At 41.9% G+C, this 25,285-nt stretch overlaps 1 protein-coding gene across 1 annotated transcript in view; it reads right to left on the bottom strand.

Moving 5' to 3' along the window:
- The window catches only part of HSD17B12 (hydroxysteroid 17-beta dehydrogenase 12), an 87,872-nt gene that overhangs the window by 45,973 nt on the left and 16,614 nt on the right, over positions 1 to 25,285 (bottom strand). Inside the window, exon 2 of the mRNA XM_083349678.1 lies at positions 7,104 to 7,150. Coding sequence (XP_083205804.1) covers positions 7,104 to 7,150 — 47 coding nt within the window. The remainder of the gene's footprint in view (positions 1 to 7,103; positions 7,151 to 25,285) is intronic.

Genomic DNA, 25,285 nt, shown 5'->3' on the forward strand with positions numbered 1-25,285 from the left:
CCAGAACTGCTCCCTTTGGAAAAAACATCTGCCAATCTCTGAAGTAAAGCAAGAATAGAGCAGATCTATTTGCAGGAATCTATCCATTTTCTCTAGGCCTTTTCTTGTGCCTCTCACACATGTTATTTTGGCCTTTTGTGATATTTCATTCTCACACCATTTCATGGTTGTACCATTGCTTTGTATTGTTTTGCTTTGCTATTTGTCTGTTTACAAGACTTTTATGACCCTGCAATTGTTACCAAGTCCATGAGATGTATACACAGTATCTTTATAAGCAGGATTAAAACCATGCTTTGCCAAGATCAATAACTATAACAACCAATCAGATCAGTTGTACTTAAATGCCAAGACATAATATAATAGATTTAGCACCACTACAAGAAGGAACAACGTCTGAACCTGATCATCAATACTGCCTGTTGGAACAGCCATGTTTTAACCACTACAGAAGGAGTGCCTTGCAAATCTTGGGGAAAGTGATGTCCAGAGTAGGGTGACTCCATGTTTCATATGTAGAGAAAAGTAAGGTTTTACACTTAGGAAGGAAAAATCAAATTGATAGGTACAGATTAGGTGAAACCTGGTTCAATAGCAGTAACTGTGAGAGGGATCTTGGGGTCCTAGTGGACAATCACTTAAATATGAGCCAACAGTGTGCTGCAGCTGCCCCAAAAGCCAATCCAATCTTAGGTTGCATTAACAGATGGATAGAATCAAGATCATGTGAAGTATTAGTACCACTTTATAAAGCCTTAGTAAGACTACACTTAGAATACTGCATTCAGTTTTGGGCACCATATTATAAAAAAGATGTAGAGACTCTGTTCCTCTTTTCTGCACTCTTTCCAAAGACGATTAGAGGCCTGGAAGCTCTGTCAGTGGAGGCTTTTAAGAAGAGACTGGATAACTACTTGTCTGTGATAGTATAGGGTCTCCTGGTTGTGCAGGAGGTTGGACTAGAAGATCTCCAAGGTCCCTTCCAACTTATTCTGTTATTAATAAGCTACTGTGTCTAATCCTAGATTAGGAGACAATAACAGAACAGCGGGGATAAGCCTGATTGGAACCGGAGGGAAGGGTCATCCCTGCATCAGCCTGAAACAGCCCAGAAACTCCATTTTAATCCTACATACCGAATCTTACTATCTCTCTTCACTCCTGACATGGTGGAGTAATGTGTGACATTTTGAGGTGGCCATTGATACTATCAACTTAAGAGAAAGAGAGCACAGAAAAAATGTTGCCAGAACATATTTGGAACATAGTTAGAGGCAACTGGAGAAAGATATACTGTAAAGAATTCTATTTAGCATCAAGGTTGAGTTGCATTTCCTGAGGCTTATCTTGAAAAATAGGATAGGTATGAAGAACTAACTTCTTTAAAGAGCCTTTGAAACTTTATTTGTTTCAGATTGCTTTTACCTGAACTATTAGACTGAACTTTTGAGATAGTTTTACTAGCTAGTTTAATTATTGGATGTGTTTATTAGAGAGTAAGGGTTTCTAATTGCCTTTTCTCCTCTTTGCAGCAACATCCAAGTGGATGTGTCAAAGTATACATGATTGTGGGTGTATGGTTGCAATAGAAGCTCCATCCATTTTCTCCAGGCATACCGAAGGGATAGGACTGCAGTTGTGACATTGATCTGCCATCTGCCTCTATGGATACCCATGTTCCTTTGCTAAACAACTTCAAAAAGTACTCCAAGTTTTAATAAGCCAATTTTTAAAAAAAATACTGAGATTTTGCCTCAAGAGGGAAGAGCGAGCCGGCAGGGAAGTCCTGCGTGCGCGTGCGTGTGCAGGACTTCCCTGCCGGCTCCCGTCTGACGCTCTTCCCTCTTGAGGCAGCTGCTGCCTCAAGAGGGAAGAGCGAGCCGGCAGGGAAGTCCTGCAAACGCACACGCACGCAGGACTTCCCTGCCGGCTCCACGCTCTTCCCTCTTGAGGCAGCTGCTGCCTCAAGAGGGAAGAGCGTCTGGCGGGAGCCGACAGGGCAGTCCTGCACACGCGCGCACTCCCCAGCTGCTAAGGAGCAGCCGGGGAGTGTGCGTGTGCGCAGGACTGCCCTGCCGGCTCCCGCCAGACGCCACCCACTGATTTTCCGGCGTATAAGGCGACTGGGCATATAAGACGACCCCCCAACTTTTGAGGTGATTTTCATGGGTTAAAAAGTCGTCTTATATGCCGGAAAATACAGTATATTCCCAACAGGGTCACCTTAGGCATGAAGGTCATCCCAGCTACTCAGGTAAAGCAAGCAGACATTTATACTGGTCAGCAGCTATACTGCATCAGTCTCCACAATCACTTTAGTGATGATGGCAAAGACACCATTTTGTACTGTGCAGAAGAAGGCAATCGTAAACCACTCCTGTATTTTTACCAAGAAAACCACATGGGTGGAAAATATCAAATGACTGAGGATACAATACTGGACAATGAGCCTCTCAGGTCGGATGGCATTCAAAAAGCTACTGAAGAGATGCTGAAGATCTTTTGAAGTGCTAACAGCGTTTATGGCATTAGCTAGATTAAGTCTTTGGGACGTTTATTTGCTGACGCCACAGAGGAAAATGTGGCTGCAAAGATAGAATTATATTGGGAACATGGAACATAAGAAGCATGAATAGGAAAAAGTTCAATACAGTGAAAGATGAAAGGACTATACACTGATATCTAAGGCATCAGTGATGGATCAAGACTGCACATTTCATTCAGAAGATCATACTGTTTACTACTCAGAAATGAAAAATAAAGAAGAGTATAGTGTTATAGTTTGCAACAGTATAGTTTAAAAAAAAGTACTTGGCCACAATGCAATCAATGACCAAATAATACTGATCAGACTTGTGAACATATGACAATCATTCAGGTATATGCTCCAACCACCAAAGCAGAAGAAGAGGTTGAGTTTTATGATCAAATTCAATTTGAAATCCACAGAACATGCAAGGAAGATGTTGGTGCTTGTGAATGAAGACTGAAACCCTAAAGTCAGAAATATTAAAGGGGAAAATGTGGTTCGATTATATAGCTTAGGTAACAAAGAAACAAAAAAAGCAGGAGACTGGTTTAACCAATTTCTGCTCCTCCAATGAATTCTACATAGTTAAAACAACCAAAATGATGCTTCAATACATGGACAGCATCAGATGGAGAATATAGGCATCAAACTGACTGTATTATTGTTAAAAAGAAGTGGAGCTCAATTATAGCGTTAAAGACATGGCTAGGTGCTAGGTGCAAGTTCCAAGTTAAGCTAAAGAAAAAGAAGAAAGCCAGTCCAGTTTCCATGATACAATCCTGAACATCTATCTACCCACTACTTTCAAGGAGAACATTAGGAATTACGCTGAAGTAAGAGAGAACCAGAAGACTTATGGAATGAATGTAAATACATGTTAGGGATGAATGCAAAAAGAGACTGTCAGAATTGAAGACAGGGAAGAAAGCAAGCTGGATGTTGAAATAAACCCTTGAAATTGCCACAAAGTGAAGAGTAGAAAAACCAAAGCCAAAGAAGGTAAAAATCTGAGAAAGGAATTCAACAAATTTTTCAGAGAGCTGTTAGAAGAGACAAGAAGCAGTATTATTTTAATAAGATGGGTAAAGATATTGAAAATGGAAACAGACATGGAAAAACAAGGAAAGTCTTCCCAAAGATCTCTGAACTGAGAAGGAGGTTACAACCCTAAATTTGTATGCTAAGATGGAAGGAATAAACTGAAAACTGCACAACCAAGAAGGCAACAACCAGGATAGCTTAGAAGATACTTCCTACTTGCAAGAGTATATAGAAATAGAAGATAACATTAGATCAGCCCTTCAGTCATCACCAACTCAGAAGTCTACAGGAACTGATGAAACAACACCGAAATACAGCAAACAACAAAAGAGGAATCAGTCAAGATTTTAATTAAGCTATGTTAAGAAATCTGGAGAACATCAGTGACCAACTGATTGGAAGAGGTCAATCTACACTCCAATACTAAAAAAAGTTAACTTAAAGAGAATGCAAACTTTGTACAATATTCTTAATTTCACATGCTAGCAAATTAATGCTTAGAATCATGCAATGCAGTTTACAGCCCTACAGATGCCAGATGTTCAAAAAGGTTTTTTAAAAGGCCAAGGGAATATGAGACATTATTGTTAATATTTACTGGATAATTGAGAATGTCAAAGAATACCAAAAAGAAAATACTATAGGCTTTATTGAGTATTGAAAATCTTTTGTTTGTGTTGATCATATCAAAGTGTGGAATATAATCAGAATAATTGGAACTTCATTGTCCTTATGAGAAACCTAAATACAGTCAGGAAACAAAGGGGCAGAATATGGCAAAACAGACTGGTCCCAGCCAGGCAGCCTGTATTACTCTTTCCTTATTCAACTTTTATGCTGAAAATGTACGTTTAGGGAAGCTGTATTGGAAGAACATGAGTGTGGTTTTAAAAGTGGAGTAAGATACATCAATATTCTGTGCTATGCCAATCAAGCTTCTCTGCATAGCTAAAAATGCAAAGAATCTGCAAGCAATGAAAAAAAATGGGACTAAAATTAAATATAAAGACCAAACTACAGACGGTCATTGACCATTAAACTATTTGTTTAGCGACAGTTCAAAATTATGTCAGCGATGAAAAGTGATTTATGACCAGTTCTTGTATTTACAACCATCAGAGCATCTCCATAGTCATGTGATTGTGACTCAGATACTTGGCAACCGGCATGTATTTACAACAGTTGCAACACCCTGGGGCAGTGCTGGAAAACCTTTTAGAGACAAAGTGCCCAAACTGTAACCCAAAACCCACTTATGTATCGCCAGGTGCCAGGTCGGCGTGGCCCATTGGGTTGGTGTGGCCCATTGGGTGGTATACATACCAACATGTACACGCAGGGCTTTTTTTCTCATAGAATGCTCAGAACAGTGTTCCAGCACCTTTTTTTTTTTTGCAAAAAAAAAAAAAAAGCTCCCTCTATTGGCTTTAGGAGTAGACAATCTTGACTCTTTTTTATGACTCGTGGACTTCAACTCCCAGAAATCCTGAGCCAGCCACGCTAAGGGGAAAGAGAGGTTTCCAAGCTGAGCCATGCTGGCTCAGGAATTCTGGAAGTTGAAGTCCTTTAGTCATAAAAGAGCCAAGGTTGCCTACCCTGCACTAGAGGACATTAAAATTATTTACAAGGTTACTTCTTTAGGAACTAAACTTTTAGAATCTAACAGCTAATTCAAAAAAGCCAACAGGAAAGAACCTCACATTTTTCATCTGCTTCTGTGTTTTGGAAGGTAAAATTAGATAACAAAATAATCTATTTCCTATATTTACATCTCTGCAATGAAATCAATAAAGGTAACAGGAAAGAAATGAGAAACATTTTGCTCAATGTAATATGTCTAATTTAGCTGATGCTAGAAAAAAATAGTATCTTTTGTACACTCTTGAAAACTATTTTGAATCTATAACCATCTATTACAACTAAACCACTTTAAATTAAACAATGCTTAAGAATGAAATATTCTTAATTTGGACTTTACTTTTACTGTTTGGACTGTTTTGTGTTTTGAAAAATAAGATTATTTAGAACCTAGTTATGTTGCACTTTAGTCTTTAAATAATTAACCTAGTATATATGTAACAATATATGATGTTTTCCATGGTGAGCTTAACATCAATAACAACATTTATTAAAAAGGCTAAAATAATTTCTGGTGGTATTATCTGTACATTAAAATTTTGTTTAGTCACAATCTTTCACTTTTCACATTCTGGATAAGCAATGGTCATGTATCCTAGCAAAAGATGTTACATATGTGCATAAGTGTAGTCAGTAACATATGCCTTTTTAAAAATAACAAACATGCAAAGAAACAAAAATAAGTCCAAAATATCTGTACTACATCCAGAAATGCCAACTTTGCAACCATTGTTTCTCATCCATAACTATGGCACCCTAAGGATACCTGCATGCATGCAAATGCTTCTCTGGGATCAGTAACGCAGCAGGGATTGCTTTTTCCTTCCAGTAACAGATTGCTGGGAAATACCAAACAAGGCCTTGAGAATTCCAATGTTTGTTACAATTTTTTCTGGATGTGGTTGGAAAGAGGCTGTTTGGCGCTGGAGACCACTGCCACGAGGAACACAGTTCTGGGTCAGGGTTCGGAGCAGCTCTGGATGGGGGCTCAGCATGGGCCGCGGCGTGGCAACTGCGGGGGGGGAGAATCCCCACAGTGACTGTGGGGAGGGGAATCCCTGCGGCATGTGGCTACGAGCTGCAGGGGCAGGGATGCAAAGGACGGGCGGTGATGCTGTAGCAAGACACCGGCATCGCTCCGTGACAGCACCTCTGAGTTCCAGCACCTTTTTTTTTAGATCACCATATACAATAGGGACATGCAAAATACTTCAAATATGAATTCACTCATGTTCAAATCAGAACGCTTCAATCACTCTAGAAATTTCTGAGCTTGAAACTAATGCATAAATAACTGGTGTATTACAATAACTTATAGTGACTCACCTCTAATATACATGAAGGGAATTTTAAAAAGAAACTTCCACTTCTACAGCATGGAATAATAAACTTGATTATGAGTATAACACCAAACATCCTAGGGCAGAGATCACCAACCTTTTGGGCACTAGGGACCGGTTACATGGAGAGAGGTTTTTCCTTGGACTGGAGGATGCATGGTTTTGAGTGCTGCCTGCATCTCACGGATGGGGCTTTGCTTTTTTGTGCGGCCCGGTACTGATCCATGGACCGGGGGTCAAGGACCCCTGTCCTAGGGGAAAATACAATGTACACATCTTCCAATAGCAAAACCTAACATTAATGACACTATCAGGGGTTAACCATAATCATTAGAAACCCCTCTTTTGCACAGGGGAGTTCATCCTTCCCATTCCAATACAAAATGAATTTACTTGTGACTTTTAAATATATTTTGTGGCTCTTTAATATATATGAAAGAACACATTTGAATTACTTTTATAAAGAGAAACAGTTCCAAAACAGGCCAGCACTACCAACACTACACAGAATTACTATTTGGGGAAGGCCTGAGGTATACCAGGTTAAAACTTACCTGTTCTGCATAAGCCTTTCCAATTCCATCTGTAGCTCCTGTGATAACTATAAAATAGAAAGGGCAGAGAAGAAAATAAAATTATGAGAGTGAATTAAGATTTCCAAAGTACAGAACCATCAATAAACAAGCATATTAACATTCTTTTTGCAAAAGGGCCTTTAAGGAGTCTCTTTCATTTTTCCTCTAAATTGAAGCATTGTACAAATAGTCTTCATTTAACGTCCATGCTGAAGTTATGACGGCACTGAAAAGAGCGACCTATGATCAGTTCTTGCAGTTTTGACCATTGCAGCGCCCCTGTGAGTAAAATCTGGACACTTGCAAACTGGCATTTATTTATGATAGTTGCAGTGTCCTGGTGTCATGCGATCGCTACTTGCAACCTTCCAAAATGGCTTCTCACAAGCAAAGTCAATGGGGGAAGCTAAATTTGCTCAGTGCCTGCATGATTTGCTCAGTGCCTGCAGCGATTCACTTAACAACCACAGCAAAATGATAGTAAAATCAGGTGTCACTAACTTAATGACTACATTGCTTAGCATTGGCAATTTTGGTTCCAATTATGGTTGTAAATAAATTACAAATATTTCCTGTAATAACTGCATTATTTTATCATTTCCCTAAAAATTACAATTCAAGTCTGTTGTGAATGACTTAACAATATCCAGATGCAAATGACTCCATTACAAGTTAACATGAAATAAGTTCCTGTGTAGCCCTAACACAAATTACCAGTCACCATTATTTCACGATAGAAAAAGCAATCTGACTTTCCTGGCCTGTTTCTTTTTAGGAGGATTAGAGTGTGGGGCAGGGCTTTTCAACCTTTTCATCCATTGTACCACTTTTAGGACAAGGCAATGTCCGAGTACCACCAGTCGCCCAGCAAGGTGCCAAAAACTTGACACCCCACCCCCAGAAAAGGAAAAAAAAAGATAAAGTACAGGTAGCCCTTGACTTACAATGATTCACTTAGTGACTGTTCAAAGTTATGATGGCACTGGAAAAAGTGACTTATGACCATTTTTCACACTTATGACCGTTGCAGCATCCCCAGGGTCATGTGATTTACATTTGGATGCTTGGCAATCGATTCATATTTATGATGGTCACATTGCTCCAGGGTCATGTGATCGCCTTTTGCAACCTTCTGACAAGCAAAGTTAGTGGGGAAACCAGATTCACTTAACAATCATGTTACTAATTTAATTTCTCTCTCTCCTTCTCTTTCTCTCCCCCTCCTTCTTTCTTTCTCTCTCTCTCTCTCCCTCTCTCTCCCTATTTTTCTCTTTCCCTCTATTTCTCCCTTTCTCTCTCCCTCTATTTCCCTCCCTTTCTTTCTCCTTCTCTCTCTCCCTCTCCCTCTCTATTTTTCTTTCCCTCTATTTCTCCCTCTTTCTTTCTCCCTCTATTTCCCTCCCTCTTTCTTTCTCCTTCTCTCTCTCTTTCTCCCTCTTTCTCTCTCTCCCTCTATTTCTCTCCCTCTTTCTCCTTCTCTCTCTCCCTTTCTCTCCCTTCCTATTTCTTTCTCCTTCTCTCCCTCTCTCTATTTCTCTCTCCCTCCCTCTCCTATTGTCCCTTCCTTCTTTCCTTCCTTCCCTCCCTCCTTGTCTTTCTTCATTTCCTCCCTCCCATTGTCATTTCTTTCCTTCCTTCCTTCCTTCCAAATCCATTTTTACTAAGAAACCTGAAGCCCACTTAACTCTTCATGAAGCACCGGAGGAAAGTTGGGGAAGATCTATCAATGATACTTGGAGGTTGCTAGCTCATTTAATAAGCTTTATTCCAGCAACAGAAAGACCTTGCATTTGCTCACAGTCGATCCATGCACACTAACAATGCTGCTGTGGACCGCAGGGCAGGAAGGTGCCCTTCACACGGGAGGGATGGAAGACGCACCAAAGCACCCTTCGCCCCGCTCGCCTTCTGCAGACGCGGCCAGAGTCCCGGGTGGGGGTAGATCCGCCACTCAGGGAAGCGCACGCTAGCAACTCACAACAGCTGCTCTTGGGGGACAGAGGCACAAAGCCGGCCAGACAGGACTCAGAGCGGTTGACTGTCCCGGACTACAGCTGCGCTTCCAACTTTCCCAGGGCGGCCCCTGCAGCGGAGCACAGCGCAGGGCACCAGCATGCTCCACTGCCACAGAAGTGGCCTGCCAGAGCAGCCCCAACTCCTTCACCCGACAGGCCCTCGTCCCGGAGCCTCCCGCTGCTGGAAACCTGCGGTGGCGGCATAACAGGGCTTGCGAAAAGCGGGGAAGGTGGCTGCTCCCAGCAAATAGGGCAAAGCCGCTCCTGCTTGAAAGCCCAGGTTTGGCGGCCGGCAACGTGCTTGCGCAGGGCTCTCCCGGGGCTGGCAGGCCAAATGGGGACTGGCCTCTCCCTCTCCGCATTAGAGCAGTACCCGCGGAGGCGGCCCTGCGGCCCGGCTTTCTCTTGCAGAAAGCAAGCTGAAATGGAGCGAGGGAGATTGTCAGGAACCCGAATCGGCCGATCTCGTGCTCCTGCAATCTCACTCACTCGGTTTCAGCTTCCCTTGCTACAAGAGAAAGCAGGCTGAAATGGAGTGAGGAATCCACGCGCTCGCGTACCACTACCACCGGTTGAAAAGCCCTGGTGTAGAGCACTGGTATTTTAATTGGGCCTTGGACCATGTGACCGAAACTGAAACAGAACCAGCTTTGGTGATAGTCTGGACTTTGCAGCTCCAATATATATTCTAAAACCTCAGAACCATAAACGGCACTATCCCTTTTGAACAAAGAAACAGAGGTTTGAATGGCAAACGAAGACCAACATATGTTTGGGATTTTAGAATTCAAACACAAAAGCACCTGCCTCATAACCCCTTAGACAACAATTGTTGATAAGAAAAGACAAAAAGAATGCAGAGTGGATGTGGCAGTAGCTAGAGACAGCAAAGTAGGAGAGAAAGAATGGGAGAAAATCACAAAATACAAAGACCTGCAAACAGAACAACTGTAGCAAAAGAAACAAAGATAGTACTAACAGTAATAGGCACCTTGGGTGCAATCCCAAAACATCTGAAGCATCACTTGAACACCATCAACATTGACAAAATTACCATCAGTCAATTGCAAAAGGCAGCTTTACTCGGAACAGCTTACATCCTGTGATACCTTTAAAGCATCAAACAACAATAGCTGCCTTAGGAAGGATTCAATATGTGGATAAAAATGCCAAATCCAGTCTAAACATCTGGTTGATTGTGTGACAAACCAGAGTAATAATAATAACTATCCCAATGTTTCCTCCACAAATCACCATTAAAGTTAAACTGAAGTCCTTCACTTGAAAAGAAGAAAAATGCCTTTATATAACTTAACACTGGCACTTGACCCGTATGTATGTCTGCAAGATTCTCTGCAATCATAAATGAATTTTGAAAAATTAACTTGAGCTGGTTAAAATATGTGTGGTTTTAGCCTACAGCATTTATTTTTATTAATAATCACATCAAAATCAAAATCATGTTATAGGAACACTTGAAGTTTACCCTCTACCCACTACCTGAATTATACAAACTGCTCAGTTATTTGAAACTGGTTCAGCTCATGTCTTTTTGCCCCTTGAACACTTAATGCACAAACGCTTGATTGATTAAATATTAATGCTGCAGTAAGCTTTGACAGCTGTCTTTTGACTGGGTGCTTTTGGGGAGGGGAAATATATGCAATGACAGAGAGCTTGCATCAATATTCCTCTTGGGATCTATTACATGGAAAGCAAATTGCTATTTCAATTCTCCTTTCTTGCTAAAAATAGCAGCCCGATTGATTCAAGCAACACAGCATCAGCTTAGCAGTGCCAAATTTAGAAGCTACTGAAGTCCCTAGAAGTGAAGCTAATGGAGTCTAATATATGCTAACTCATATTTTAGTAAGAACAAAGAAGACAAATGTGCAAGCTAATGTTAGTACCAATACACTACAATAAGAGAAGCCCCCCCTCCAAAAAAAACCCCTATACAAAAACGGTACAAATGTGAATTTTTAAAATGTCTTCTTCATTCACCGTGTAACAGAATACCTTCAGACTTTGCACCTTATCTTTCTTTTGTTCGTTGTGCTTCCCACACATAAATTATGCAGAGATATCACGACATCATAATATTTGTGCAAAAGAATCACGACATCGTGGATTTTATATTAAAAGAACACAAGCATGTAAAGTTTATGAAGCTAAGTGCAAATAAAATAATACCTGTATAAGGGAATATTTGTCATAGCTGTCCCCTGACTTCCTACTCCCACCTGAACCTATACTGATGCAGGTTTCAGATGAACCATAGAGGCTAAAATAAGAAGACTCCCAAATACCTTGGAACCAAAACAAAAACCACAGATGCTGGTGATGACCTATAAAGCCCCTAAATGGCTTGGGTCCAGGATATCTGAGGGAACACCTGCTGCCGGCATCAAGCTCCCTTCATTCTGTGTGCTCCCACAGGGAGGGTCTTCTCAGGGTACCGCCAGTAAAAGATTGCCGGTGGACAACACCCAGGGGGAGGGACTTCTCTGTGGGTGCGCCTGCCCTTTGGAACCACCTGCCCGTAGAGCTTAGGACTGCCCCTGACCTTCGCTCATTCCGCCGGGACCTGAAGACCTGGCTCTTTGAGCTTTCTGGCCTGGACTGAGAGTATTAATTAGGGTTTTAATTGGATTTTAATTGGGGTTTTTATATTTATTCAAGGTCTAAATGTAACCATTTTAACTGTTCTTAATTTTTGTAATTGTTGTATTGTTATTTTAAAAACCTTGTGAACCGCCCTGAGTCCTACGGGAGAAGGGCGGTATATACCGTATTTATCGGCGTATAACACGCACCGGCGTATAACACGCACCTCATTTTAAAAAGGAAATTTCAGGAAAAAAACTTAAATTTCAAATAAATAACTTTAAAGCAAAATAAGGGTAGCTCAGAACTTTTTAAAATTAATATTATTAACACTTATAAGGTAAATAACGTAAAATGACAGTAAAAGCAACTGTTTTAACAAAGAAACTTGGATCTCATATGTTTTTACAATGATAATATCTTCCTTAACTGCGTCCCACGAAGTCTTTATCCACTGACACACTTTTGAAATGCCAGGTCTTTTCATTCTCCCAGAACTTGTACTTTCATGTTGGCTTTCATCACACATGTATTTATTCCATTCTTCACGCATGAAGGCTTTGAAGGGCTTATTAATGGAAACATCCAATGGCTGCAATTGTGATGTAAGTCCTCCTGGAATGACTGCTACTTCTGTTTTGCACATTTGAAATTCTTTCTTTGTTGGTTCTGTAAGATGAGATCTGAATGAGTCCAGTACTAACAAAGATGGCTTCTTTAACAATGCACCTGGGCGCTTCTCCCACACATTTCTAATCCAAAGCCTCATGCCTTCTTCATCCATCCAACCTTTGGGATGAACATGCACCTATATGCCACTTGGAATCTTCTCCTTAGGAAAAGTTTTCCTTTTAAAAATGACCAATGGTGGTAGCTTGTTTCCGTCTGCAGTGACAGCAAGGACCACAGTATAACGGTTTTTTTTCATGCCCTGAAGTTTTAATTGTTACTGTCTTGGCACCTTTTGCTTCAACAGTTTTATTTGAAGGAACATCAAAAGTGAGTGGTACTTCGTCCATGTTGCCGATTTGACCAATTTCAAAATTTTGTCTCTTCCTTTGTTTGATAATAAATTTATGAAAATTTATTATCTTCTCTTCATAATCTTCTGGCATACGCTGGGCAATCCTGGTTCTTGTTCGCATCCGAAGCTCATGCCTCTTCATAAATCTTTGGCACCATGATGCTGTCCCTTTGAAATCTTGTATTTGCAACTCTTTGCTGATTTTCACTGCTTGAATGATGATCATTTTTGTTGATAATGCAATGCCCGCTTTTCTATGATTAAGAACAAATTCCTTCACCCGTTCTTCTAATGTTGGCCATTTAGCAATACCGCTGCGAAAATTGCATTTTGTTTTTGATAATGTCTTGAGTTTTTCTTCCATTTTTCGCCACTCTCGTATTGTGTATTCTGTTGGTGGCTCTCCAAAATGCCTTGCTGCAGCCCTATTTACATGTTGCTTGGCATATTCCACAAACTTTAACTTGAAAGCGGCTGTATATGCTGCACGCTTTTGCTTTGATTCCATTAGGGATAGGGATACCGTAGTACGGAAATACCGTAAGTACCGTAATGAATGCACGTATGATAGTGCAGAGTTCAGCGTCGGAATGTCAGGATGAGTCACATTGCAGTGGTATACTTTTTACCTAAGTTTAAATTAAAAAAGAATACGGTAGTATCAGGGCTCTGTAAATTTACGGTTACTCTTGTTATATACGGTATGTGTGTTGTAGGATGGCTGTGTTAGCATGTGTTTGTATGGTATGGTAAAATTAAGGATGGGCTCGGACGTATTCAGATTGAGCCCCCCAGGAAGCCAATCATAGGTAGTGAGGCATTTCCCAAAAGTCAGCTTCACATACACACGCTACCTATGATTGACAGGCTGCAGTGTCGGCTTCCTGGCGGGCTCAATCCAAACACGCCCATCGCCTGAAAGGGGAAGTGGGGTAAAATGACAGGGATGGGGTCCTGTGTGTCTCTTAGCTCCCATCCCCCTCTCAGGTAGTGTTTCTTTACTCTCTCCCCCCCCCCAGGCAGATTTCTTTTGCCATTCTGGTCCCCTTAAGTGCCGGTTCACATTAGTGCGAGTACAGAGATCGCATGTAATTCGGAGCGCACTGCTCCTAAAATTACCATACATGCGATCTCATGTGCGGTGCAACTGTCAGCCATACAGTTTGTATGGCTGAATTAACACCGCATCAGCACTAAACACGCACATGACCCTTTTTTTTTTATCCGCAGCAGAATCGGATCGCATGGTGGTTCACACTAGTGCACGGGTCGGCAACCCGCGGCTCCGGAGCCGCCGTCTCCTGCGGCTCCCAGCCGCCCGGTGCGCGCGCACCTCTTTGAACGGGCAGTGGTGCGCGCGCACCTCTCCAAATGGAGAGTGGCACCGCCCGTTTGGAGAGGTGCGCGTGCACCTCCCCGAATGGGCAGAGGTGCGCGCGCACCTCCCCAAACCTTTGGAGAGGTGCGTGCGTACCTCCGCGCGAACGGGCAAAGGTGCCGCTCTTTGAGGAAGCTGTAGCGGCCCGTCTCCGAAGCTGCCGCTTTCGGCAGCTTTGCAGACGGGCCGCGGCAGCTTCCTCAAAGAGCAGCGCCCCTGCCCATTCTGAGAGGTGCGCACGCACCTCTCCGAATGACCGGAAGTGCACACGCACCTCCCCAAACCTTTGGAGAGGTGCGCGCGTACCTCCGCGCGAACGGGGAGAGGTGCCGCTCTTTGAGGAAGCTGTAGCGGCCCATCTCCGAAGCTGCCGCTTTCGGCAGCTTTGCACCATTCAAGAATTCCACTTGCTTATATTAATGACACATTCCAGTGTAGCAGAGGAAGGCTGCCGGGGACTGCAATGCGCGTCGATCACATCCATTCGCGCTGCTGTGCGGTATTTACTATGGGTCATTAACATTATATCGGCGTATAACACGCACACATCATTTGCCCCCTATTTTCAAGAAGAAAAAGTGCGTGTTATACGCCGATAAATACGGTAAGTCTAATCAGGGCTTTTTTTCTCATAGAATGCTCAGAACGAAGTTCCGGCACCTTTTTTGGATGGAACCTTGTAGGGTAGGCAAGGCGGGTTGTATGACATGTGTGAGTTCCGGCACCTTTTTCTTTTACAAAAAAAGCACTGCGTCTAATAAAGATAAAGATAAAGATGTCTAGACATTCTAGAGCAGGGGTGTCAAACTGCCAGTCTGCAGGGTGGTTGCATCATGCGAAGGCCGCGCCCACCCCAGCTCCGGAAATGGGAAAAAAGTTGCAGTGCATCGCAACACATATAGAGCGTCGAGAAAGATCACAGATTATGTCGAGAAAGATCACAGATTAGTTGGTTAATTTAACTGGAAATCTTAAAAGCAATTTTAAATAAACCTGTTCCATATTCGTAACTATATATGTCATGAGCTTCAGAACTGCTAATTATTACTTCTGCTTTGCAGTATTTTTCAATAAGTTTTCAGGCCAAATTAAATAAATTGCTTGCCTTTTATTTTATAGGATGAGGACAAATACCCACATGGAAGGCTACCTTAACTTGCCCCCACTAATAAAGTTAGGGCCTTCTTGATGACAACATCCAAGTTATAGATCACTCTTCAGTAGTGTGACGATATTATCTTCATGCCTGGACACTATCATTTTATATTTCCAAATACTGTATGCATGGTGTAATTTTAATGCTTTAATAGATATGCCCTTTAGACTGTAACTGTGTATTGATTTCATAACTAAAATGAAATGGCTGCATTCTTTTTGATATGGAAATATACCACACTTCCTTACACTAACAATATTGAGGTAGTCCTTGACTTATAACCATTTAGTGACCGAAGGTACAACAGCACTAAAAAAGGTACTTATGACCATTTTTCACACTTACAACTGTTGCAGCACATGGTCATGTGATCCAAATTCAAACACGTGGCAACTGGCATATATTTATGATGGCTGCAGTGTCCTGGAGTCATGTGGTCACCTTTTGCGACCTTCTGATAAGCAAAATCAATGTCAGATTCACTGAACAACCATGTTACTAACTGAACAACTGTAGTGATTCATTTAACTGTGGCAGGAAAGGTCGTAAAATGTGGCAAAACTCATCCTTTCTTAGCAATGGAAATTTTGAGTTCAATTTTCTGGACTCCCTAGCTTTCTCCATGATCCAGCGTATGTTGCCAATTTGATCTCTAGTTCCTCTGCCTCTTCGAAATCCTATTGGATCATCCTATAGCAGGGCTTTTCAACCAGTGGTATGGGTACCACCTGTGGTACATTGGCATCTGGGAGGTGGTACACAACCATCCCAGGAAAGTAGCAGGGGAGGGGAATGAGCTGAACTGGTGGCAGCACCGCACAAGCCTGAGAGACGGCTGGAGCTGCAGGACTGTCAGGGCTCAGCAAAAGCACCAGGATCAACGCTTGTTTGGGGCTGTCAGGGCTCAGCAGAAGTGCCAGGATCAGCGCTTCTTTGGGGCTGTCAGGGCTCAGCGGAAGCACCAGGATCAGTGCCAGGCTCCAGCTGGAGCTTGGCGCTGATCCCAGCACGTCTGCTGAGCCCAGAAGCACCGATGAACTGCAATGTTGCAGCAACCCCAGGGTCTTGTGATTTACATTCAGATGCTTGGGAACTGATTCATATTTATGACGGTCACAGTGTCCCAGGGTCATGTGAAGTGACCAAAACCTGCTGCAACCACCCAGCAGACGGGGGGAATATAAACCAAACACACACCCCCACCCCACCCCTGCTGCCAATCCTCAACAGAAATGCTTACAACAATGAAAACCTCGGACAGGAGGAAAAGCGCCGCCGGGCAGGCAGGCAGGTGTCTTGCTCGGCTGTGGCTTGGGAGGCACTTTTTTCAGTGCCATTGTAACTTCGAACAGTCACTAAGCGAACTGTTGTAAGTCGAGGACTACCTGTACTTCATCACTTTTTTCCTCTTTTTTGTCATCAGGTTTTTGACACCTTGCTAGGCGATTGGTGGTACTCAGATTTTGCCATATCCTAAAAGTGGTACAATGGGTGAAAAGGTTGAAAAGCCCTGTCCTATAGCCTGCATCCTAGTATTATACCACTTCCAGCAGAGCAACACGCAAGTGTAATGCTCTTCCCTTTGAACCTGGGAGATTGACAGTACGAAGTACATTTTCTACTGTACATCTCTTTATTGCCAATGACTATTTTTGCAGCAAAAATATATATGATAAAACAAGCTGTGTGCACTTTGTGAGCTTCTGATAAGGGCAACATATAATCAAGGAGCTACTCCTTTTTTTGGTCTAAATTGATCTCTATAAAAGAGAGACTATAAATATCTATGAAGCAAAGTTATACCATTATAAAATGTCTATGCTGATAACATCCTTGTTCTTCAAAGTTTTTCTTTGTGAACCTGTGACCTTACCCTTAATGCAGGCATAGTGTAGCATACAAGGGACAAACTGCTTCAAATCCTTACCCTGGAGACAAAATGTATCTCTTTCATTCTGTTTTTCCAGACTTAGCTTCTAATCATCTTAACTGGCATTGCAAAAATGTTTGGTACATCACCAGGGAGTTCAGAGTATGTAAGATCACCGGTTGGCTTGTATAACAATGACTCAGATAAGTACTGTTGCCAAACCTTTCTCACTGTTTTGAGTGTATAATCTGCATCACATGCACTTATTTGCTGTAATTGAGCTAATCTCTTATTATCGTTTTAAAACGTCTTTTTTTTTAACTAGTCCAATTTCTTTTGCAAGGAAGCAGCAAAACAGACACTTTGTCAAGGCACTCTTCTGCCACTGTTAAAGAAAAATATGGTTTAAGTTAAAACATGTCCAGTGTGAAAATATATGGCAGAGACATATACCATATACCGGTATTGGTATTTCAATGCTAATGCTACAAGTCAACAAATCAAGGTGGAAAGTTGGAATACTTTTTAAAAACACATACTTGTATACATTAGGCTTTACAGAACTTGGTGAAATGGAGAAGACTAGTGCAACACACTAATATCTGGATACTAGTTCTATAGGAAAAAATGCCATGAGTCAATATTCAACTAAATTGAATAATACCCTCCAATAAAGGAACCGTGTAGTCACTCAAAAGCTAACACTAAACACTCTAGGTAGAGAAAACTAGTGTGGCAGAACACCATGCTATATTATAAAAGGCTTTGGAACATAAGAAAATGTATTCCTTTCTAAGGGAGACTGAGGCCACACAGTATTAGATATAACATTAACAAAACAGGAAAAAAGGGAAACAAGCACCCAGACATTTACTGAATTATAACCATATTAATAAGATGCTGGTAATTATAGATTCACACCTAGTCGGTCAGAAACTCCCCATCCCTGTTTTGAAGTCTTCATTTCATTCTCCGATTACCAGTTACTGAATGTTACAGTAAACCATGAAATCACTAAATTTTCAAACTAGGTTCTGCAGTCCCCTAAGATTCTATGATAACTTGATGGGATTCTGTGAAAAACTAAGAGGAAAAAAAAGTTTATTCAAATTAGCCAATTTTCTATCACTGGAGCTTTTTCCTTTTTAATCAGGGGTTCTATGTGTTTGTTTTTTTAAAAAGACTAACAAGTTCCACTGCCCGATAAAATTTAAAAACTTCTGCCTCAAATCACAAATAAAATTTCTAGATACTGAATTCTAATTTTCACCAGCCCAAACCACTATGACCAGTGATAAAGAATGCAGTCTAAGACCTCTGGATGTCCACCACTACTCAAGCCTATTCCAGACACCTTCAGCTACTCAAAGAACTCAAAATGGCTGGTCCCCTCATTTGCTGTTAAGTCACCAGTGTTTGCAAGTGCTGCTCCATACAGGAAGTGACCGGTTGTTTTCCCTCAACATAAGCTCATCCATAAGATCAAGTCCTTGCCTTTTCCCAAATTCTGACATATATTTCTAACTCTGCAGGATCATGGGGAGTTTTTCCCTTCCAGTTTACTGTCCATATTGCAGGCAATATTTATGTGTATCCAAGCATGCACGTGCCATGAAGTCTACTTAATAATCAAAATGGCATCCCTGGGAGCCTCACTGAGCAGTGTGGAAATTAGTAAATTTAGGATTGTGCTGCTCAGCTTCAGTCATGTCTGTCTTTGGAGTGTGACTTCTTCTGGAGTAAACATAAATGAGCATTATATTTAAAAGAAAGATGAGGAGAAAAATGAGGGTTTAAGTGGCTTCAGGCAGGAAATGGGGAAAAAATACATGCCATGAACACCTATCCTAGCTCAGTATGTGCATATTATTTTTATTTTGTTTTTTGATTAAGTATAAAGTGTATTTTTTCAGATACAGATCATTTCCTACAAACTGGAAAAATTTCTGAAAAAGCAGAATAAAAAAGTAAAATAAATTCCAGGGCTGTTAAGTGATGCTATTGCTTCTTATGACACATATTTTGAAAAATTAGGTTCAAGCCCAAGTAAGAAATGGAAATATGAAAAGAATTTTATCAACTTTAGTTTTACATGGAATGCAAAAAAGATAAACCTAATGGATTATGTACTGAATGTCAGCAAATATTATTTAACTGTAATAGTGTACAATTATGAAGACATCAGGAAATCAAGTATTGCAAACTTGTGTAAATTAAAAGTACTGAATATTCAAAACAAAATGTGCAGAACTCCATGTGAAAAAAATGGTACTTTGTACCTTTTGATGTAACAAGACAAATGTCCAGAGTACTTATTTGATTAAAACTTTAACTTCTCAAATAATTGCAAAATTATTTTTGTACATTGGAAACAGTTTGCTCTTCATTTTATTGCCAATTTTCTATCATCAGAACTTTGTCTCAGAATTGAACTAACAGCCTGAAAAAAATTAAAAGGCCCTGGGCAAGTCAATGTTCATGTTATTTGAGACTCAAGAGGATCACATTAAAAATCTGACTGGGTAACTACTATACCCATGAATCAATCTACAGTTATTCATATATACAATACCAAAAAGGTAGCTATGTCATAGCTCAGTAATATTAATTTGTTCGCAAATTAAGTTTAAAATGTACATATCTAAGAATTCCTGTTAATATGTAATGCTTTAGACCAGACATGTCAAACACAAGGCCCGGGGGCCAGATCCGGCCCGCGAAGTGGTTTCATGTGGCCCACGAAGCCATCCTGGAAACAGTGAGGGAACGGCCCCCACTGCCTTGGCTCTGGCCCAGGCCATCAGGAGCCAATGTACAATTTTGTGGTGGTCATCTATGCTGAAATACATTCAGTCTTAGCTCCACCAAGGCCATCTGGAAACAGTGAGGGACCGGCCCCTGCTGCATCGGCCCCACCCCCTGGGTGCACGCTAGGGAGATATCACCCTTTGTGAGGAATGAAGAAATGCACCATCGCTTGGAAGTGGCCAGCACATGGCCCTGCCTACTTTGGGCAGGCTAGGGGCTGGGCAGCGTTGTGCTTCTCTTCAGATTTGTGCCACCCGGCTCAGCCTCTCAGCGCTGTGAGGAGAGGGCCATGTGCTGGCCACTTCCAGGCGATGGTGCATTTCTTCATTCCTCATGAAGGATGACACTTCCCTAGCTGCGTTTCTTGCCTGTTTTTCTCCCTTCCTCATCTCAAATATTTTCCCATCACTCTGTTGGAAGGAAGGAAGGAAGGAAGGAAGGAAGGAAGGAAGGAAGGAAGGAAGGAAGGAAGGAAGGAAGGAAGGAAGGAAGGAAGGGAGGGAGGGAGGGAGGAAGGAAGGAAGGAAGGAAGGAAGGAAGGGAGGGGTCTGAGGGAAGTCCTGCCTTAGTCCTTCCCTGCTGCCCTTTTACCATCTCCTTGCCCCCTCCTCCTGGCCTAACCTGGGTGGTCTCCCATCCTATTGCTAAGGAAGCTTTGGATACAAAGCCAGGTCTCCTCACATGGAGAGGAAGTGGGCCTCCCTCTTGACATTGCCCTCATACCCATCATGAGCAACCTGGCTAAGGAGAACAAGCACAGCAGCTGGGCACCCCTTTGGGGAAGTGGAGGTGGGCTTAGTGCTGAAGGTGCTTGAGGGCTAGGCTGGGCATTTGACCTCCACACCACCGTCCAGCCTTCCCCCCCGCGCATGGCCTGAGAGGAACAGTGAGGCTCCTCCAGTAGACTTGCCCCAGTCCCACCTCCTTCTGCCAGAGACCCTCAGATTTGTCCCACTCCTGCCCAGGCCCCCATAGGCACCATTGACGTGAACAATGTAGAGCTGGCCATGCCTACCCAGTAGGTCACACACACTCCAGCCACGCCCACCCGGGCCCCACCTACCCAGCCCCTCAAGGGTAACCGCAATGTTGATGTGGCACTCAATGAAATTGAGTTTGACACCCCTGCTTTAGACATAAATTCCATTATCTGATTATCATAGCCTATGTTTTATATAGAAACATCAAAGCAATAACTGAGGATTATTTCACTAAATATTGAATTTAAGTTAATTTATCACTATTATAATCAGTAAGAAACCATAGCCGTGATTTGCTCAGGGTACCTTGAAACATCATTCTCAAGCAGAAATAATAAATTTAGTCTCACACATAGAACAAACTTTCAACCTAATAAGTTGCACATACTGATGTTCTATCAGTACCTCTCATTTAAATATACTTGGGTTGTGTGGAGAACAACACATTATTTACAGTTATTGACACAGATTAAACTTCAGCATATTTTGTGGACGTGTTGATGCATATGTGGAAAGAAATTCAATTCAGAATTCTAGCAGAGGCATCTACATTGATTAATTTGCACCTCCCATGCCTTCAGTGTTTGAGCAGTAGAACAATTCAACCATAATAGACAATAAGCAGAGATGCGTAAGCAGCTGTGAATAGAAAACAATGAATAAAATTCATGACGTTAGAGAACTATGAATTGGGGAGTTTAGTGCATGAATTGAAATCTAAAGTTATCAGTCCCTCTGCCTTGAGCTGACCAATGCAAAGTAAACTAGAAAGATGAGGAAAAAAGGGGGAAAAATGGTCTCTGACACATTTACAGAAACTGATGGCCTGTCACCTAGACACTGATGAGTATTTTCACTGGATAAAAAAGGCAAGCAACAGTCTAAAAATAGACTAGCGTGCTGCAGAGCTGTCTGGCTTGGCTACACTACCAGAATACCAATGCAATTTTTTTGCCAAGATGCTTGTCCCTTACTTGAACAGTGAGGGTGAGAGGGAAAAAGGTGATTGTATACTGTTATTTGTCAGAATTTGAAAGAATATGCAATGTATTAGGCATATGTTTAGTTTAAATTTTGCAAGAGAAATAAAATTAAAATTTAACAAAAAAAAGTTATTTTCAATATGTAGGAAACACGAAAAAGTCCAAGAAATGATTGATCAGTCCACTAATGGGTGAAGAAAGTGATGGGCAGCAGGGTTAAAGCTTCTTTATCTTCACACAAAAGGAAAAAAAAATCCAGCCTACCAAAAGCAGCAGCATGGGAGACGGAACCGGAGTGCAGGTCAAAATAGGCAAGAAATTGGTAACAGAACACCTATGCCCTCTAGTGCAGAGGTCTCCAATCTTTCCGGGCTCAAGGACCGGCGGGAAGGAGAGGCGCTTCAAAATTTGTGCACGTGCACACAGGACCACGCACTCTGGCGCAGCACTAGCAGCCTTGTTTGCGCATGTGGCATGTGCTGGCAAAAGCATGAATGGAAGCACACACCTCAGGCAGCTAGTGGCCCATTCGTGCATGCGCAAATAGGCTGTGCAAACCACCTGGGCAAGCAACGCGTGTGCAGGCTGCGGACACCCATCCCACGCTAGCATCCCCATTCACACCCGCACGCATGCATAAACAGGGCCGCGGGCACTAAAGCAAGTTGGGGGGAATGCGCACGCACACGTGCGCATACCGACCAGCTGTTTCTGTGGCCACCTGGCCAAGAGCCCGCATCCTGGGACCGGGCTGAGGACCATAGGTTGGGGACCCCTGCTCTAGTGCAGTTAAAATCACCAGGACCAAAGGTTTACATCCCAGGGGTCTGAAGGAGCTGGCAGGTGTGATCTCAGAACCACTGAGCAAAATCTCAGTGGAATTTCTGATGCTAAGTGATGAGTCATAAAGTCACGTGACTTTATTCTTAGTGACAGCAATCTTGGCTGTCCCTGCTTCTGTCATTAAGCAAATTCCACTAGTCATTAGGCCGAGGAGCCACCCCAATCCAAACATTCTGGCCTCAGTCCCTCCCTCCCAGCCTTGATTCCTCAAAGGGTAAGGGTCTACCTCCCCTTCAACTATTCCCAACTGGCTACGCTCTCCCATCTCTGCCTCTTTGACTGTCTTGCACCTTACACCTTACCTGGCAGGGCAACAAGAAGTCCCAGAGCTGCAAAGCTCTGTGGCTGCTTGCCACAATGCATCTCAGGGCCTTCTTGGAATACTGAAGCTTTGGAACAGCAGAAAGCCCTTGAGCCATCCTGCAGTGCAAAGCTGCATTTGCCCTGGCAGCCTCAGCTGATCCAGCCCAGTCTTCCGAGGAAACCCCTGTGTGCGAACTGGAGAAGAAAGACTCACGCCACCAGCATCTGCCTTGCGAAGGATCAGCAGCCAGAGCAAAAAGATGGCAAAGATCAGCTGGGGTGGCAGCGCCCAGGGAGTTTGTGTTTGTGGGGGGAACGGGACAAAAGGGCATAGATGAGGAAGATAGGTAGGTGGGGGAGTTGAAGTATCTCTGTAGTTGTTAAGCACAGGTAGATTGAAATGACTTTTGATCAGATGAAACCAGGGGTGCTGCAGTGGCTGTAATTTTGAGGATCATTCGTTAAGTCCCTTCGTTCAGTGCTACCATAACTTTGAATGGTCACTGAACAAATGGTCATTAAGCAATGAATACTATATGGAATTATTTCAGGTTTTGCTTCTTAAACGTATCACCGAAAAGCAGCACAAGACATGACAACCCGATCTCTCAGATGTATCAAATATATGCATTTAGTAATTCCTCATGCAATAAACACTTGATTTAACAGACCTCCATTTAGTAGACTTCTGATGAGGTGGAGAATTTCTGTCCTTATGCTATGCTTTTGTGCATTCATAACTGAATGCAATAAAATCTTATTTCATTAAGAAATCTAAGTACAAACATGCAGAAAAGGAGTAAACAAAAAAGTTATTAAAGACCTTAGACAGCTATGACAATATCAACATATATATATATAGAGAGAGAGAGAGAGAGAGAAAGAGAAAGAGAGAGAGATTAAGTGGGATGTTCCTTAAAACTCAGCTGTCCAGACCCAAAATGAACTTCACATCTGTAGGGCTTACTGGTTCCTTTGACAGCTAGAGTTTGTAATCATTAATAAATAACACACTTTTTGGTGATTAATTAAACTGAAAAACAGCCAAAAGTGAGTTCTATAACCAAAGTGCAATTTAAACCTGATATTCTGAGTGTTAAGCCAAAATGTAAAACAGAAAGCACTTAAAAATCTTCTTTAAAATAAGCTTTTTACATGCCTCTTTCAGGAAAATTTTCTCACACCTCTATTTATCACCAAAGCAGACATGAGATCTATCTGCAGCGCCTTCCATTTTCTTCCATTTGGAGTAGTAATGTCAAAAAAATTAATAATTTCAAAAATAAAAAAATATCAAACCAAGTTGGCAATTGGGACTAAGTAAGTGGGAAGCTATGCGAGAACACTAACTAGCTACAATTTTCACAATTAACACTGATTTTTTTAAACAAGATTATTCAAAGCAATTCCTAATTAGAGATAAATTATAAAAATACAAATTTTCTGCTGTACTGTTTGGTTGAAAATCTACAAAGAAAGGCAACAGTTTCTAAAGAACACTACTATGGTTAAATAGAAATTACAAAGTCATTCACAAATTAGCCAGCAGAGGTAGCAATATACCTTTTTCAGAGGCAGAATGTTATATGCTTTTGCATAGGTGTGTCAAAAAAACTGAAAAAACATTACTTTTAAACTTGACCAAATATTATATTTCAGCAATTAAACCTTGTGTCAGGACCCACCCCAATCCATGTCTTAGGAAAACAAAAACTCTTGGAGTCAGTTCTAGTCCAAAAGGAATTTTTACTAGGACATGCTTGGTTGTGGGAATACAAGACAGGACTTGGTATTGTTTTACAAATGGAAACTTTATAAAGAGTTCCCGGTTCAACCCCCATTCCCTCAACCCCATTTGGTCAGCCCCCCATCATTTTACTTCGTGTCATCCCTTTCGTGGGAAAAAGGGAACTTCGAATCTTTATGGTTATTGCCTTCTTCCTCTACAGATTCAAATGGAGACACAGGCCAGATGCCTTCTTCCCTAACCCTCCCTTTTGGTCCCCCAGTTCAAAAGGTTTCCCTTCGTCTTTGAAATAACCTAAGGCAGGCTGAATCCACATGCACTCCTCCTTCTTCGGGAGATGGCAAAATCCATGGAGGGGGGATAATGCTTTAAACATACATTTATGAATGTGATATAAATGGATTCTGACAGTCCGCTCTCCTTAAAAGAAAGATATGTCCATCTGTA

The sequence above is a fragment of the Vipera ursinii genome (genome assembly GCF_947247035.1).
Source record: "Vipera ursinii genome assembly, chromosome: 1".
Taxonomy (NCBI): Eukaryota; Metazoa; Chordata; class Lepidosauria; order Squamata; family Viperidae; genus Vipera; species Vipera ursinii.